This window comes from Mobula hypostoma, chromosome 2 (genome assembly GCF_963921235.1).
Source record: "Mobula hypostoma chromosome 2, sMobHyp1.1, whole genome shotgun sequence".
NCBI classification, from domain to species: domain Eukaryota; kingdom Metazoa; phylum Chordata; class Chondrichthyes; order Myliobatiformes; family Myliobatidae; genus Mobula; species Mobula hypostoma.
In genome coordinates, this window is record NC_086098.1 from 116312502 (window position 1) to 116332190 (window position 19689).

Here is a 19689-nt window from a genome sequence, read left to right on the forward strand (position 1 = left end):
AAAATAAAAATCAGGCTCATATGGCACAACCTGCCTTTGACAAAGCCATGCTGACTATTCCTAATCATATTATGCCTCTCCAATTGTTCATAAATCCTGCCTCTCAAGATCTTTTCCATCAATTTACCAACCACTGAAGTAAGTCTCACTCGTCTGTAATTTCCTGGGCTATCTCTACTCCATTTCTTGAATAAGGGAACAATATCTGCAACCCTTCAATCCTCCGGAACCTCTTCTGCCTCCATTGATGATGTGAAGATCATTGCCAGAGGCTCAGCAATCTCCTCCCTCGCCTCCCACAGTAGCCTAGGGTACATCTCGTCTGGTCCCGGAGACTTATCCGACTTGAAGCTTTCCAAAGGCTCATGCACATCCACTTTCTTAATATTTTTAAGCTTTTCAATCTGCTGCGTCATCCCTACAATCACCAAAATCCTTTTCCATAGTGAATACTGAAGTAAAGTATTCATTAAGTACCTCTGCTATCTTCTCCAGTTCCATACACACTGTCAGACTTGATTGACCCTATTCTCTCATGTCTTCCTTCTTGTTCTTCACATACTTGTAGAATGCCTTAGGGTTTTCTTTAATCCTGCTCGCCAAGGCCTTCTCATGGCCCCTTCTGGCTCTCCTAATTTCATTCTTAAGCTCCTTCCTGCTAGCCTTATAATCTTCTAGATCTCTATCATTACCTAGTTTCCTTGAACCTTTCGTAAGCTTTTCTTTTCTTCTTGACTAGATTTTCAACAGCCTTTGTACACCACGGATCTTGTACCCTAAAATCCTTTCCCTGTCTCATTGTACCTGTGCAGAACGCCACTCAAATATCCCCTGAACATTTGCCATATTTCTGCCGTACATTTCCCTGAGAACATCTGTTCCTAATTTATGCTTCTAAGTTCCTGCCTGATAACTTCATATTTTCCCTTACTCCAATTAAACTATTTCCTAACTTGTCTGCTCCTATCCTTCTCCAATGCTATGGTAAAGGAGAGAGAATTGTGATCACTATCTCCAAAATGCCCTCCCACTGATAAACCTGACGCCTGACCAGGTTCATTTCCCAATTCCAGAAGAAGTACAGCCTCTCCTCCTCTAGGCTTATGGACATAGTGTGTCAGGAATCCTTCCTGAACACACCTTACAAACTCCACACCATCTAAACCCCTTGCTCTCGGGAGATGCCAATCAATCCCAGATTTCTAATTACAGTGGGGACCATTTTGTTAGATATTCTGATTATTTTCATTCCTGACTTATGAACATTAATGATGTGCACTTGGAGCTCTAAATCGAACATGATTTCTCCCTAAGCTTTAAAATTGAAATTTCTAGTCTTTCTCAGTCTGAATTGAACAACCCCACACACTTTAGGTTGAAGTCTGCAGGACAGTTATGTATGAACATCATCTTTTAAGAAAAGTGCTGAAGTTCATTAGTAACCACTAACTGCTGTCATTAAGAAACTGTGACATGTGGTCATCCACTATAACATGGTTATCTTCATATAACTGATTGGTGACCTCAAAGATCCCGTAATTCAGACTACCTTAAAGAAAGGAGGAAATCTATTTGCAGTGACTGGGAGGGGACATCATGCAGACTGCTTGAAGAAAAGACATCACAGTTGTCCTCCTAATCTACCTCCTTTCAATAATCAGAGAGCTGCTCCTCAAATCAGAGAGGTTTCATTCATGTAGAAGCAGAATAGGCATGATCTTCTCTGCATGAAGACTCAAAGAGGAATCTGGGCGGCATCAATTTCTCTACATTACTGTCTTTATTGCACACAAAAGCCTTCAGCACTTGTAATCAAGAGGAACTTTATGCATTGTTTGCGACATGTCCTCTAATTATTGTCTTAATTACCCTGGAGGAGGTCAATAGAAGCAAGTGCATGAACTACTGAAGTGTGGAGTATCTTTCTGAAAGAGAATTCCTGCCGAATATCCTTCTCAAATTTCACTGCCCTTAGAAATTCATCTCCATCCCACACCTGCTACGTGACGGCACACACACCGAACTTTTCACTTTCAGTTTCATTGGATGTTCATGATTAGGCTTGTTCCATGTGAGGGTAGTCTTGTTTCTTGCACTCATATAAAACTCAGAAATGTTATCACCTTTCCACCCTGTTCCTAATTTCAGATGTTTTTTCTTTACTCTCTCCTGATATTTTTATCATCATCACAGGGGATAGGATAAATAGTCCCCAGCTCTCACAGCTATCTTCACTACACTTGCTCTAAGAGAACATACAGGATGCTGAAGGAACTCAACAGGTCAGGCATCATCTATGGAGGGAAATGAACAGTCAATGCTTTAGGTCGAGACCCTTCATTTGGACCTCTTCTCACCCTGCTTTCTCCTTATTCACTGTATAGGCTCTGACTATGAGACTTTCTAATCAGATTGGATTAAAATATTGTTATATACACCAGGTGTTTGAAATTCCTTGCTCACATGGATTTTTAAGGTGTCTGTATCATGGTCCAGTCCGTGGACTCTGCATTCCAGTTCACAGTCTGGTCCGTGGATTCCGCATTCCGGTTGTTTCTGTTTTCCTGTGTTCCATTGAGGCACCTGCTTCTCGTTTCTGGTTTGCAACATAAATAGCTCCGGGGTTCAGTTATTCCTTTACTGGACCATCCCCTCAGAAACTCACTCCAAGAAGCTCAGCATCAGAAACTCAACAGAAACTCACACCAAGAAGCTCGACAGCAGAAATTCACACCAAGAAGCTCGATAGCAGAAACTCACACCAAGGAGGAGTCCCGGGTCCGTGCCCAAGTCAAGTCAAGTCCGAGTTCCAAGTCAAGTCAGGTCAGTCCTAGGTCAAGCCAAGTCCGAGTCCCAGGTCTAGCCAAGTATGAGCTCCAGGTCACGCCTAGTCCGAGTTCAAAGTCATGAGCCAAGTCAAGACCCAGGTACCGAGTCCCTGCCACGACCCAAGTTCCCATTCTAGTCCGTGTCCAAGCCAAGCCAAGTCCGAGTTCTACGTCAAGAACCAAGTCAAGACCCAGGTACTGAGTCCCCAACCAAGACCCGAGTTCCGAGTCATGATCCGTGTTCTCAGTCAAGTCCAAGTCCCAAGTTCTAGTCCTGGTTTTCCGGTTTGTTATTCAGAGTTTACATCCATGTTGACATTTTGTTCTCGCTCCTTGGACCCCCTGGTAATTCTTAATAAACATAGTCCTGTTTATACTACTTCAGTGTCTGCGTCCTGCATTTGGGTCTGCTCCCCAACACCCCCTTGCAACAGTCTGCCTTTTCCCTGAACTATGACTTTCTCTGCCATGACCAAAAGGACACTCAGCCACATCTACCTGATTTCTTGCATTTCTACTCTCACCATCTCTCCTCCCAAAAGAACAAAAGTAGGGTTTACATTGTTAATTGCTGCTCATTACATTCGCCTCCACATTCAACAGATTATATCTAGTGTAACATCTGCTGTTTACCTTATGCCCAACCACCATCTGAGGTCCCAGAAGTTCTTCCAAGAGAATTGGAGAACCACCTGCACTACTTCTAACTTGATGTTGAATTTGGAGTGCACGATGTGATCTCCTCTAAAATGGAGAAATCAAACACAGATTCTCAAGTAGCTTTCCAAACTCCCTCTATTCAGTATGGAAGGGTGATTGTGAGCTATCATAAGACCATAAGACATAGGAGCAGAATAAAGGGATGTCCTTATATTCGGATGCTATGACCTTTGCTTGTAGACGTCCCCACTATAAGAAATATGTTCACTCTGTCCACTCAATGTAGGCTTTTCAATATTCAATAAGATCCACCCTCACTCTTCTAATCTCCACCAGTACAGCCACTGAGCCAACAAACACTTCTCATATGCTAATCCTTTCATTCCCAGGATCACTCTCATGAACTCCTATGGACGCTCTCCAATGTCAGCACATCTTTTCTCAGATAAGGAGATCAAAACTGCTCACAATACTCCAAGAGTGGTCTGACCAATGCCTTACAAAAATTCAGCATTACACCTTTGCTTTTGTACCATAGTCCTCTTGAAATGAATGATAACATTACATTTTCCTTTCTCCACCTGCAAGTTAACCTTTAGGGAATCCTGAACGAGGGTTCTCAAGTCCCTTTGCACATCTGATTTCTGAATTTGTTCCCTGTTTAGAAAATAATCTACACCATTATTCCTTTTACCAAAGCACATAACCATACACTTCCCTATACAGTATTCCATCTGCCACTTTTTTGTTCATTCTCCTATTCTCTCTAAGTCCTTCTGCAGACTCCCTGCTTCCTCAACACTGCCTGCACATCCACCTATCTTTGTATCATCTGCAAAATTGGTCACAAAACCAGCAATTCCTTCATCCAAATCATTGACATACAACATGAAAAAAGCAGTCCCAATACCAACCCTTGTAGAACACCACTAGTCACAGGTGGCCAACCAGAAAAGGCCCTCTTTTCTCCCACTCTTTGTCTCCTGCCAGTCAGTCAATCTATCCATACTAATATCTTTCCTCTAATACCATTGGCTCTTATCCTGTTTAGCAGCCTCATGTGCAGCAACTTGTCAAAGGCTTTCAGAAAATTCAAGTAAGCAACATCCATTGACTCCCCTTTGTCCATCCTGCCTGTTATTTCCTCAGAGTTCCAACATATTTTTCAGGGTAAGGTTTCCTCTTGACCATGTTGACTTTGGCCTACAGTATTTTATCATATGCCCTCAAATATCCCGAAACCTCATCCTTAATAATGGACTCCAACATCACTCCGACAACTCACTGGTCTATCATTTTCTTTCTTTTGCCTCCCTCCCTTCTTAAAGAGAAGAGTGACATTTGTAATTTTCCAGTTCTTGAAAGATCACTACTAATGTCTTCACAATCTCTTCAGCTACCTCTTCCAGAACTCTGGAATGTAGTCTATCTGGTCCAGGTGACACAGAGACCGATGGCTAAACATTTTCAAGAGAGTGAACCTTTACAAGGCATCAGGCCCCAATAGTGTACCCGGCTGAGTACTGAAAAGCATTGCCAACTACCAGCTGGAATATTCAGGGGCACCTTCAATTTCTCAACTGCTGTAGTCTGAGTTTGCCATCTGCTTTGAAAGGGAAGCAATCATTGCAGTGCAAAGAAGAGTATGTTGATCTGTCTCAATGACCATTACCTGTTAGCAACCCCTTCTTTGAAATACTTTGAGAGGTTGCTTAAGGCTAGAATTAACTCCTGCATTAGCAAGGATCTGGACCCTCTGCAATTTGCCTGCTTCCACAACAGGTCTACAGCAGGTGCAATCTCACTAGTTCTATACTCTACTTTGGAGCACCTAGACAACTGAAAGACATATATGGCAGTAGGAAGGGTGAGCATTTCAAATTCCTAGGCATCAATATCAGGGGATCTATCCTGGGACAGATTTGGTATGTCACCAAAGACTCTTGCAAATGTCTGTAGATGTACAGTGAGAAGATTCTGACTGGTTGCATCACATCCTGGCATGGATCCTCCAATCCCCAGGATCACAAGAGGCTGCAGAGAGCTTTAGACTTACAGATCCATCATGGGCACAACCTCCCCACCACTGACAACAGTTTCAAGATGTGGTGCCTCAAGAGATGCTGATAACAGAAGCTTTCTCTGGGGCAATGTGCTAAATTCTAAGTCTTTGCACAGTACTGCTACTGCAAAGCAACAAATTTCTCATCGTATGTATATCAATGATAATAAATCTGATTTTGATTCTGATGGTGTTGGTCATATCTGTACAGGACTTTACTCCAGAGGAATAGGCCAAACAGTGTGGATCTGATATGAAACCTCTGGACAGTGCAACTGCACAGGAACAACATAAGATAGACCCAGAGCTCACATGGTGTGGGTCTGATTCTGAACGCTTTGCACAGTGCTGGTCCACAGTAATAGGATGAGATAGACCAGATCTCACATGAAGTGGGGCTGATGTTGAAGCCTATGGGCTGTGTTCCTCCACAGCGACAATAGTGGAGTAGAGCCACACAGGATGGGTTTGATATTGAAACCTGTAGACAGAGATATGCCACAGTGACAAGAGGAGATTGACCAGAGCTCAAATGCAGTGGGGTTGATACTGAAATCTGTGAACAGTATTACTCCACAGTAACAGGATGAGACAGAGTAACATACGAAGTGTGGTTGATACTGAATTAACCCGATGGGCAGTGGTTCTTGGCAGTGACAATACATGACTCAATCAGGCTCAGTCCCAAGTTCATGATAAGCCAGAATGATACTGAACACAGTGGGCACTGTTATATTAAGCTGTGATTTTATCTCTCACCTGAACAAAATTTCACTTATGTCATTTCTCACACACATAAATAAAAAGAACATCACGCTTTTGTCAATATATGACTCAATGATTTGATTCAGTCTCGTGGAGATTTTATTTTAAACTGAGCCTTGAATTTTATGCCTTTCAATGGCTGTTTTACGTAATAAATGTTTTGAATTTGGTTTGATGATAGGTCTACTCCTTTCTGCCGAGCTGTGAACGTTGCCCTCAGCTGTGGAAGTGTTACCCTTTAGGGCTCCTATCTTTCAGATCACCTGATGTGCTGTACACTCTTCTGCCTGAACCTAAAATAACAAACAGTATTCAGAAGGAAAGGCAATTCACCCAAGGGTTCCCACTTAAGGATATATGAATGTAAAACACAGGAGTGGGAGTTGACTATCCAACCCTTCAAGCTGCCTCACCAGTCACCGAGATCCTGACTGATCTCACCCAGTGCCATTTTTTCAGTACTATCCCCAAATTCTTTCATTTCCTTGTCAAGAAATCTATCAATCTCTATTTTAAAAGAACATAATGACTGATCATCCACACCTTCCTTATCTCAGTCCTAAACAACTTCCTCTTTTCAACATGTCCGCTGATCATAGATTCCACAGCCCAAGGGACACATTTCCTTGCATCTAGCCCCTTGACCCTTTAAGAATTTTCCATGTTTATTGGTCAGCTGAGATCAAGAAAGCACTTTATTTGCAATAATGACTCGATTCCATTCTCCCAGCTTCTTTGCCCACTTGTTCTAGTGAACACCACTTTCCTCACCAGTGATCTTGATGTATCTTCCTTTCTTGTTCAACCTTGCTTTCTCTCTGCCACAGGTAACGGGGATCTCAGTCAAGTCTACCTTATTTGCTGCACTTCTGCTCCCACTGTTCCCAGTTGAGATCAAGGATATGATTCCCCTTATTTCACTCCACTGGCCTCCACATTCAACAGGAATTTCTAGCATTTGCACCGCATTCCACCAGTGTCTTCCCTTCCTCTTCTGGCGTGCTATAGGGACTGTTCCCTTCAGGACTCTGGCTCATTTCCTGTCAATCCCATTTCCCATTTTGCAGCACCTTTCCTACATAACTGCAGAAAGTACAAAACTTGCTCTCTTACCACTTCCCTTTCTCCCATCCAGCCACTAAACATTCAGGATGAAGCAGCAAATCGTTTCTCACCTGGATCCACTTATACAACTCCTACTCCACCCCTTCTCCTTCCTACCTTTTTATACTGGCCACTTCCCTTGTCCTTTCCAGTCTCCATGGTTTTGATCCAAATGTTTCTTTCTATAGATGTTGTCTGACCTGCTGTTCCACCAACATTTTTTATGTGATTGGTGTAATTTTGTTGCATCCATTGTGATAAATCCTCTACGTCAGTGAGCTGGAATCTCCCAGAGGCCAGCCATTTTAATTCCACTTCACATTCCCACACCAACATGTCTGACCACACCCTCCTTCTACTGCCAAGCTGAGCCAGATGCAGATTAAAGGAACAGCATTTCATATTCTGCCTTGGTATCCTCCAACCTGATTGCGTGATCATCAATTTCTCCAACTTCCAGTAACCACTCTTCTGTCCCTTCCCCTTATTTTTCTTCAGTTCCCACTGGCCCTATCACCCCATCTCTTTTCCCTGCTCTACTCTTTGAATTTGCCCATTGTCCACATATTCCTCCCTCTGGTTCCTCTTTCTAGCTCCTTCCCTTTACTCTATGCTCCACTGTCATCTCTTATCAGATTCCATCTTCTTCAGCCCTGCTTCATTTCCACCTATGTCCTCCCAGCTTCTTACATCATTCACACTCTCCTCCCTCCCTCTCACCTGGATCCACCCATCTCCCACCAGCTCTTGTTCCACCCCTTCTACTCCCTTCTCTCCACCTCCTTATACTGCCTATCTCCCTTTTTTCAGTCCTGAAGATGGGTCTCCACCCAAAACATTGAATGTCCATTTCCCTCCATAGATGCTGCCTGACTGCTGAGTTCCTCCAACTCCTTTATATCTTGCTCCAGGTTTCCAGCATCTCTAGTCTGTCGTATCCCTCACTTAAACTTCTTACAGTTTGGTGTCCTGTAGCCAGTGCACACTTCCACAATAACAAATACATATTGTTTGACTACAAAATGTAATCCTTAACTTCCAGCAGCCTGACACCTTAAATCTTCATCCCATCTCACTCTGAACACCATCTTTGGCCTCCTGCACTGCTCCAACAAATTTCAATACAAGCTTGAGATACTTAAGACACCAATGAATTCAACTATTTCACTGCCATCCCAGTTGTGCTCCTTCCATTTTAAGCCTTCAGGGGTTTGTCCCGGAGACACAAAAGATGCACATGCTAGAATCTGCAGTAACAAACAATCTGTGGAGAGGGAGTAGTGGTATGTAGAGAAGGAATAACTTGATGCAAGGTTTAAACCTAAGACCTAGTTAATTCATCTAGTAGATTGTTTGTTGCTAGAAAAATTTCTTTTCCGGTATTTCAGATTTTACACTTCACTATCTACCCACACCTTCCCATAGAAAGTCTGTTATTCACCACCCTCTCTCAACCAGCCCCACCACTTCCTTCAGTCGCACTTGGTCCCCAATCAATCATAAACATTTCCTTCTTTCCTTTGCAACTTCAAGCTCATTTTATTTTATCATTAGACATGTTAGGGAAGCACAGCGAGTCAGCTCATGGAGCCGCTAACTCATAGCTCCAGCAGCCCGTGTTCGATCCTGACCTCCAATGCTGCCTATGTGCAGGCTGCATGTTCTTCCTGTGAACACATGGGTTTCCTTCACATCCCAAGGATTGACAGGCTCATTGGCTATTTAAATTCCCTCTAGCATGGAGAAGGATCAGGTGGCGGATCAGAGACAGCTGACATAGATTTGATGGGCAAAACCTACTTCTATGCCATAACAGGAAACTCCTCACAGATGATGACTGTTTGAATGTTTCAGATTTCCAGATATGCAGTATTTTAATTTCACACTATTACAGCAAGTTTGCAAGATTCATTTGCACAACCACATATCTATGCAACTGAGAATCATTATTTATTTGTAGGAAACACAAGAGTCATCACTGGATTAGTTCTCCTCGCCCTATGGACAAACTATCTCCATGTTTCTTACAGCATTACAGTTTTCATGTATTCATTTATTATAGCCTGTTCCCTTTCAGTGAGTGATGTCGTCCAATAACAAACATGAAACCACAATGACACCAAATCCCAAAACCAAGTTTTTGTGATGTGAACATCAGGCATGGGTAATGGCGCTCAAAGGATAATATGAGACAGTCCCAAATGCAGAGATGACCTGAGAATGTGAAAAGTGTTGGAGAAATGTGTGGCACTGTGAGGAAGGCACTTAATCTTCCACAGCGACATTTTAGCATCAGTCCACTGAATTCAGGTCCTGGAATTTAATATTAAGAAACATCTACAAAATTAACTTGGGCACTGCACCTCATAGTTGGGTGAACTATCTGACAATACACATTTTGAGCTGAATTTGTAATCATTCTTTTGATAATGCACAACATCTAGAAGGGAGATAGATATCTATGTTTCATTAGAATTATCTTAAGGGAAGACAGGAATGAAGCTAGTGAGGTGAAGGATTTTAGCAGAATTAACCATACCAGAATCTGACTGTACAGTTGGATTATCTTCTCCTCTTGGTTTGGGCAGCTCTGGAAGCCCAGCTCCAATGTTGCAATGCCTATCGCTTTCTATAATGAATGGACCAAAACAGAAATGTTTAAGAAACAATGGATGATGGATATACAGCTTTGAAGTTCTTAAGTCCTCTGCTGCATCCTTGCTCTCTCCCCAAACCTTCTATACTTCTGGACCAACCCACCATGTAGGGCCTCATCAAATGTCTTGCCTCCATGTAGACAATGTCCACACCCAATCCTCTTGGTCATTTTTCCCAAGTACTCAAATTCATGAGATATGATCTCCAACGAACAAAGCTATGAATTTATCCATAATAAATTTTTGACTTTACAAATGCAAATAAACCCTGGCCTCAGAATACCATCCAGTGACTTTCTCACCACTGATACAAGTCCCGCCAGCCTGTAGTTTCCTGGCTCATTCTTGTAGTGCTTCTTGAATAAAGGCACAATATTAGTCAGTCCCCAGTCTCTTAGTACCTCATCTACGGCAAACAAAGATACAAAGATCTTTGCTCAGCTCCAATCTCCACCCTTAGTTCCCAGAATATCCACCTTTATGTGCTTTAAGACCACCAACACCTCCTCTGTTGATATGCTTCAGGATAACAGTGTTTTCTTCCCTACTAACATGGGAATCATTGGCCTGTGACTGCTCAAAGTGGAAAAGGGTCATTCAGGATGGTTCCACTCTCAGTGGTTTACCTGGGAATGGTGACATTCTGGAATGGTCCAAAGTTTTGTGAGGCTTTCAAATCTAGGTGTAGCATTACAGTGAAGTTTATCTACAAGCAATGTGTAGTTTTATATTCAATTGTCTTGGTAATAAACCCTTCCTTTGTATTTTAACAGTATGTATGAGCCTTAAGCATATCATTAACTCTCAGTAGTAGAGCTACCAGGACTTGATGTTTCAATCCCTATGGTAAGTCGGCACTCTCAATGTTGGCAGTGGGCTTGGAGTGGTGACCAGGAGGGAGGGTAGGTACATCATCGGGGTCATCAGGTGGGCACCCTCCTTCTTTGACATTTCGTTGATAAGCCTACGACGTCTCCAGAGGGCTCGACGGTGCTACCTGGCGTCCCAGATACACCCCCCTCAGTTCCATACCCTCCTGTCTTCATCTTGCAGCTCAGTTGTTGTCTTTCCTTTTAATCCAAATCCAATTTCTGCTTTCTTCTGCTGCATTTGACAAGGACTTAATTGCTTGTTGGAGGGAGTGACCCCTCACCCCCATCTTCCTCAATAGACTGGTCGTAGGTGTAGTAACAAATCCCCTGCATCCCACTTCTACAGGGGAAATCTTGGTCTTCCAGCCATTCTGGGCAGCTTCAGTTGCCAGTTCAGAGTACTTGGTCTTTTTCCTCTCATAAGCTTCTTTGACACCATCTTCCCATGGTACTGTCAATTCCACAACATATGCCAGCTTGGCTGTTGTGGACCACAGGACCATGTCTGGCCGGAGCGTTGTAGCTGCAATGTCTGGGGGAAACACAAGCTTTTTTTTTCAAGTCCATGTCCATTTTCCAATCCCGAGCAACCGGCAGAATGCTTACATCTTTTGATGTTATATGGTGCTCTGGAGGTTGGCCTGCTGGTACAAATTGTGTGATGTAGACATTTCCTGCCGATGTTTGTTGGAGAGCATTTGTGGTGGTTCGCCTCTGTTCCAAGATTGATGCCAGCTGTCTGAGAACTTGGTTATGCCGCGAAGTGTACTGCCCCTGGGTGAGGCTCGTGGTGCATCCTGTTAAAATGTGCCTTAGTGATCCAGGTGCTTGACAAAGAAAGCAAGCGGGGTCTTCTCCCTACCACTGGTTCAGGTTCTGGGGTGTGGGTAGGAGGTCATAAGTGGCTCTGAAGACAAAACTCAGCCGAGATCCCTCCATCTCCCAGATGTCACGCCAGCTAAGTTGAAAGTGGATGAACAGCAACTTATTTAATTATACATATGGGTATGCATCTATTTACATATTGCCAGGACTTCGGAGGAAATGAACCATCTCAGCCAGATCTGAGATTGACTGTTTGAATAAAAAGTACAAGCTGTCACTAAGCTACCTCATACACACACTCACAGAGCTGGCAGAATAATTTGGAGTACTCGTGGGAAAATAGAGAACTTTATACAGCATCTTATTAAGAGCAAACCTCTAGTCCAAGCTCCTAAAACCGACTTTATATCCTTTGGTTTACTTTTAAAGCTGTATTAAAGTTTGGTCAGGCCAAATTTAGAGTATTGTGTGCAGTTCTGTTCACCCATAACAGAGAGTATGTAAAGGCTTGGGGAGGACATAGAAAAGTTTCACCAGGATGCTGCCTGGATTAAAGAGTATTAGCTATAAGGAGAGGTTGGACAAACTTGGATTGTTTTCTCTGGAGCTTTGCATGCTCCAAAGTTCAATGCAAATGTATAATCAAAGTACGTATGTGTCACCACATACAACCCTGACCTTTGTTTTCTTGTGGACATACTCAGTAAATCCAAGAACCAAATAGAAAGACTGCACCCATCAAGGCAGAAAAACAAACGATGTCCAAAAGACAACAAACTGTACAAATACAAAAGAGAAAAAAAGTAACAATAATAAATAAGCAATAAATATCAAGAACATGAGATGAAGAGTCCTTGAAAATGAGTCCATAGGTGGTGGGAACAATTCAGTGATGTGGCAAGTGAAGTTGAATGAGCTTATTCTCACTGATTCTGGGGTAATAACTGTTCCTGAACCGGATAGTATGAGTCTTGAGGCTCCTAAACTTCCTTCTTGATGGCAGCAGAGAGAAAAGAGCATGATCTGGGTAATGGGGTCCCTGATGATGGATGCTGCTTTCCTGCATTTGGTGTGCTTAATGGAGGGGAGGGCTTTACCCACGGTGGACTGGCCATATTCACTGCTTTTGATAGAGGATATGCTGGTGGAAGACCTGATAGAAGTTCATAAAATTTTGAGAGGCATAGATAGTGTGGACAGTCAGAGTCTTTTTCCCAGGATGGTAATGTCAAATAGAAGAGGGCATGGCTTGAATGTGAGAGGGGAGATGTTTAAAGAGGATTCCATGGGAAATTGTTTTTACAGTGAGTTTTTACAGGTAGGTGCCTGGAATGCTCTGCAAGGCATGGTGGTGGAAGCAGATACAATAGCGACATAAAAGGGACAATTTGACAGGCACATAAACATACAGAAGTAAGGGGATATAGATCATGTGCAGAAAAATATGTACTTTAAATTAGCACCATGGTTGGGACAGGCATTATTTGCTGAAGGGCCTGTTTCTGTGATATTCTTTCCTAGGTTTAATGTTAATAAATATGAATATAAGCATGTTAAAGGTCCATTAAAAGTATGAATACAGGAGCAGCTGTTTACACAGTCACTAGGGCATGGGGAAGTTTGTACATGGACAGCATGTGAATGTTAATTGCAGAAAATGAATACTGACAAACTCACAAGGTGTGAGCACTGTGTGTTGGGACTGAGAACTTACTCCATAGGCTATAAGATGCAATGTTAACATATGCATCCTGCACACTTCTGTCTGTTATAACTAGTACCTCAGGGTTAACAGAGGGTTTCTAGCAATGCTGTCTCTGCATATCTCCAAATATGCTGGCTGGATAAGCAATAGAGCAATAAGTCTCCAACGGTAGTTGGTTCTAATGGACAGGCTACTTTGTTCACACGTCTAATATTAGACTCCTGGCATAGGCATTCTGAACTCCACCATGGCAAAAGATTACCAGATAAACATTCCTGGAAAACATGTAACCCCAATTGGTTGTCCTGGTCCAACCATATAGATGCTACGACCAAAAAAGCACATTCATGCCTCTACTTCCGCAGAAGGCTGAGGAAAATTATTATATCCCCATTGACCCCCACCAAGTTTTATAGATGCACCATTGCAGATATCCAATCTGCATGCTTCACAGTTTGATGGTCTTGGGCAACCTCTCTGCCTAAGACCCCAAGAAAGTGGTTGAGTTGTGGACACAACCTAGTCTATCACAAAAAACAGTCTCCCCTCCATGGACTCTGTCTATACTTCCTGTTACCATGGGAAAGAGCCAACATAATCATCAGCTCCTCCCACCCTTAGAATTTCTCACTTCTGTCCCCTCTCATCAGGCAGAAGATTCAAGAGCTTGAAAACACCATGGTGGTGAGCCTGGACCACAAAGCTCCAGGACAGCTTCACTCTCACAGTTCTACTGAGTGGACCTTTTGTGCTCCTGATCTCACAATCTGCCTTGTCACGATCTTGCACCTGATTGTCTCCCTGCACTGCTCTTTCTCTGTCATTGTAACACTGTATTACGCATTCTATTATTGCTTTTCCCTCAATGTACTTAAGTTTCATGGTATGCAAAACAAATTTTTCACTTTATCTCAGTACATGCAACAATAATAAAACAATTCAAATTTCCCCTTACTAACATGGGAATCCGTAGCCAAAGTGAAAAAAGTGCATCCAGGATAGATGGTGCTGAGGAGGTCTAGAACATTGTGTCTCTTTGTTGGGAGCACACAAACAGTCCAGTACTAGAGATAGAATGAGTTCACCACCCCAACTTGCCCTGTTAGGCACCTTCTTCAGCTTCTTCAGAACTCAACAAACTAAAATGGGTGCAAGTTATCCTTGACTTCATCGAAGTTCAAAGCTCAAAGTACACTTATTATCTAAATATGTATACATTATATAATCTTCAGAATTGTTTCATTACCACCCTGGGAAATACCAGAGGATGAAGGGGAAACCTGCAATTTAAAAAAGGAGGAAGAATATTTAAGGAAGTTGTCACCTGCAAAAGAAGGGTTTCATCGTTGGGTGGAGTCAGTCCTGGGAATAGGTCATTCAGAATGCTTCCAAACAAGGGCACATCTTCAGCCAGGAACTTGGTCAGATTTGCATCCTTTAGTGCATTGATGAGAATGTGTGATTCATCAGTGTGGTTCAGCGACTTCTTTGCATCTCTAAAGAGAAAAGAACATGTTAAATTATCAGAGGAAATGCTAGATTATGGGCAACATACTGGAGGAAGACAGCAGGTTAGGCAACATGAACGGAGGGAAATGAAGTCTTGGCCTGAAACATCAACTGTTCATTTCCCTCCGTAGATGCCGCATGACATGCTGAGTTTCTCCAATGTTTGTAGTGTTGCTCCAAAATCCTAGCATCTGCAGTCTCTCTTGTGCCCCTAAATTAGAGACTGCAGCTTTCTGCCTGCTGTGATTGCAACACAGAAAGTGATAATGAAATGAAATTCACAGAGCTGACATGAACACTTGCATCTACAATTATTTTGCTATTACATTAACCTTTTCAATGCTGCATACGGTTTCTATTGCTAGGTAACTGTTCAAATAGTTGACCAGACTACAGTATCTCTCAGGTAATAGTCACACAGACAGATCAAACTACATTATCTTTTGGGTTAGGATCACATTGGCAGATCAGACCATGGTGTCTGCTGGGCAGCAGTTATACTGGCAGGTCAGACTATGAGCAGGTTTGGCCTACACTATCTCCTGGGTAATACTAATTTTTAAAAAAAATTAGAAGTAAGCATATTACCCAAATGGTAAGAATATTCTACCTTTCATTCCTTACTCTGCTCTCCCCCCCACCCTTTTTTACATTGTCAACTTCCCATTTCCCTGTCCATAAAAACTAAACATTCCCCTAGAATACTGAAAAACAACCTCCTCCTCTCCCCAAAAGACTTCTCTGAGGGCATTGGTCCAGGCTCTGTTGAGCTGCAGTCCCCTGCATTCAGAGGAACTGAAAATGGGTTGGATCACGAAATGTGCTCAAGGAGCTCCTGAATACTTACCTGTAAGACAGTCACCCCTTCCCTCCCACCTGGCTCTTTCTCCATGTCACAGAAGTTTATAGCATGGGAACAGGTCCTTCAGCCCTAACTCATCCATAATAGGCAAGGTGCTCACCTAAGCTAGTCCCATTTGCTCACATTTGGTCCATATCCCTCTAAGCCATTCCAACTTATGTATATACCTGTCCAAATGTCTTTTAAATATTACAATTGAACGACTTTCCCTAGCAGCTTGTTCCATATACCCACCATCCTTTGTGTAAAAATCTTGAATCCTAGGACCCCTTTAAATCTTTCCCCTCTCACATTAAACCTACACCCTCTAGTCTTAGACTCTCCTATGTTGGGAAAAAGACTTTGACTATCTGTCTTATCTATGCCCTTCGTGTTATAATTGCTGTAAAAGTCACCACTCGGCCTCCTTTACACCAGAGAAAACAATCCCAGACTGTGAATCCTGCCTCATAACGAAAGTTCTCCAGTCCTGGCAATATCCTTGTGAGTTATTTCTGCACCATTTTTAGCTTAATCACATCCTTCTACAGTATGTCAAAAAGAAATGCACACAATAATTCAGTGACGGTCTCACCAACATCCCATACGTCTCTAACATAATGGCCCAACTCTTGTACTCAGTGTCCTGTACAATGAAAGCAAGTGTGCCATATACTTTCTTCACCGCTTTGTTTATCTCTGTCACCATTTTCAGAGAATTATGTACTTGTACCACTAGGTCTCTGTTCTACAACACATTTTTGGGTCCTACTATCTAGTGTGTAAGGCCTGCCCTTAACTTCCCAAAATTTGACACTTCGCACTCAAGTGAGTTGAACTCCATCTGCCATTCCTTGGCCCACTTTCTCATTTGATCTGGATCCTATTGAAATCTTAGATAGCTTACTTCACTGTCCACTACAACTTCAATTTTGGTCATCTACAAACCTACTAATCATACCAATTCCACTCTCATCCAAATCATTACTACAGATGACAAACAGCAGGGGATCTGGCGCTGATCCCTGCCACACTCCACGGGTCACAGGTCTCCAATGTGAAAAATATTACTTCATTACCACCTCTGACTCTTTCCACAAAGCCAATTTTGTGTACAACTGACTAATGAGCCAATTTGCCTGCCACTGCAGGTGTGTCAAGATATCAAACTAATCAGCACATTTAGTGAGCCTGAAAGACATGCCTGATCTAGAAATTCAGTAAAAAGTGCACAGGCAAGGGGTAACAGCTATATAGCTAAACATAGAGCTCTGACTGAGAAGATAGCTAGCACCTGCACTTGAGTGAAATTATGTACCTGGGTGGTTTACTGAACTCAGTCTGGGTTGCCACCCTCACTGACAAAAGCTGAAATGCACTGAATATCTGCCTTGACTGAACAATCTGAGAACTGTAGATCAGTTCTCCACTCAAGGACAATAGAATTAAGGCGAATCCTACCCCCTCCTGACATAATTCAAGCACAGCATAACATCTTGGGAGAAATGTGCTCGAGGTTTTAGAAATGATCAGGCAAAAATAAGTCTCCAGCTTATTTAATGTTCTCCCACAGGGAGAACATGTTCTTTCACACTTCCTTTGCTGTGCCCTTCCACTCAGCACACACTGCAGACTGAAATAGAATCAGAAAATGCTGAAAATTCTCAGTGGCTCAGAATGATCACTTTCAGGTTTTGAGTGTCTAGATTTCTTGCATTTTGCTTTAAGTTACCATGACCTCTCTTAGTGATTGTTATCCTAGGTGATACTGAAAGCTGGGCTCGCGAGACTAATGGATGCCACCACCAACTGAAAGCTGACCTACCAGTATGACTATCAGCAAGGAGATATACTGGCCATCACCCCTCTCTAATCTTAGTCCTCATGAAGGGTTTCAATCTGAAACATTGATGATTTCTCCCATCAAATCCCTCACTTCCAACCCCACCGGGGCCACTGTGACTCATTTATTTCTTCTAATTTATTGGAGACACAAGAGACTGCAGATGCTGGAATCTGAAGCAGCAAACAATCTGCTGGAGGAACTCAATGGGTTTAGCATGTGTGACTGTCACCTGGGAGATTCCCTAGGCTGACTTGTCCACGTGCCTTTTACCTAGGATACACTGTGGACTGATTAAACCATGTGACTACCACTCGGGAGAAACTGTGGACTGACATGTTCACGTATCTGCATTCCAGGAGAAACTGTATTACCCCTGTATTATCAGACTGACATGGATAGTTGTCTCCCCATCCCAGTTACCTCCTTTTTAACCCAGACTACCCCCCTCCTTGTCAGCCTGGTATTTTCCCTTAGCAGAAGGTAGAGGTTTAAGGTGAGGGCTGAGAGGTTTAGAGGGGATTTCATAGACTCAGTGTCATACAGCATGGAAGCAGGCCATTGGCCCATTTTGTTCATCCCAATGGTATTGCCCAGAGAGTGAGTCTTACCAGCCCATGTTTAGTCGTTAGCCCTCTAAACATCTCCTATCTATGTACTTATCTAGATGGCTGTAAAATGTTGCTAATGTGCAGTCACCAACCACAAACTCTGGTAACTCATTCCAAATATGCACCATCCTTTATGTGAAGAAGGTGCCCCTGATACCTTTGCTAAATTTCTCATCTCTAATCTTAAATCTATACCTTCTCATTTTTAGCACACAAGAAAAGACTACGTGCTTTCACCCTGTCCATGCACCTTATGTCTTATATGATCTATCAGGTCGCCACTCAATCTCCTTTGTCCTAGGGAATAAAATTTTAATTTCCACAATCTCTCCTTGTAACTCAGGTTCACAAGTGAGGCCACATCCTGGTAAATCTTTTCTGCAATTTTTCTTATTTAATAGCATCTTTCCTATAACAGGGTGACCAAAATTGTTCATCGTGCTCTAACACCTGTGTAAGAATTTTTCACCCAGGATAGTAGGAATCCGGATTGCACTGCCTATGGGGATAATGACAGAAGATGCCCTCATGACATTTAAGAGGTATCTAGACAAGGCAGAGAAGGGCATGGGATAGCTGCTGGAAATGAGAATAGTCGGAATCCGGATTGCACTGCCTATGGGGATAATAGCAGAAGATGCTCTCATGACATTTAAGAGGTATCTGGACAAGGCAGAGAAGGGAATGGGATAGCTGCTGGAAATGAGAATAGTAGGAATCTGGATTGCACTGCCTATGGGGATAATGGCAGAAGATGCTCTCATGACATTTAAGAGGTATCTGGACAAGGCAGAGAAGGGAATGGGATAGCTGCTGGAAATGAGAATAGTAGGAATCTGGATTGCACTGCCTATGGGGATAATGGCAGAAGATGCTCTCATGACATTTAAGAGGTATCTGGGCAAGGCAGAGAAGGGCATGGGATAGCTGCTGGAAATGAGAATAGTATGCATGGGTACTCAGCTGTTGGTGTTGCACTTGGAGGGCTGAAGGGCCTATTTCCCCTCCATAGGACAGCATGACACTGTATGGGTGACTACAGCATTAAGGCAGCTCAGTAATAGGAATCTGTCCTAACAGAAATCAGAAATCAATACGAATATTGATTGAGGTAGAGAATAGAAATTCACTCCTATGAGATTTACGTGAAAAAAATAAACTACGTTTTTTTTCAACTTGCCTTCTTTTACACAAGATGACACGTCTTCACATACCTAATATGTACAGTTTTCTAGGAACACAAAATCCCTTTTAATAAAAGAGTGAACTATACAGTAATTTAATTTCCTCAAATTTACTATAGTTGGGCAAGTTCTATTAGATTGGAAAATAACTGACACAATTCTTCTATTCAAAAAGGATGGAGACAAAGAGTGTGAGGAAACAGGATAGAAATGTTAGAGCTCA

General features: G+C 42.6%; 1 protein-coding gene across 1 annotated transcript in view; it reads right to left on the reverse strand.

Annotated features, from left to right (window-relative positions):
* LOC134357419 (dynein axonemal heavy chain 6-like) overlaps window positions 1-19689 on the reverse strand; it is a 495424-nt gene that overhangs the window by 269882 nt on the left and 205853 nt on the right. The window contains exons 29-31 of the mRNA XM_063068992.1: window positions 17972-17984; window positions 14803-14961; window positions 9959-10048 (exon numbers count right to left, since the gene is read on the reverse strand). Coding sequence (XP_062925062.1) covers window positions 9959-10048; window positions 14803-14961; window positions 17972-17984 — 262 coding nt within the window. The remainder of the gene's footprint in view (window positions 1-9958; window positions 10049-14802; window positions 14962-17971; window positions 17985-19689) is intronic.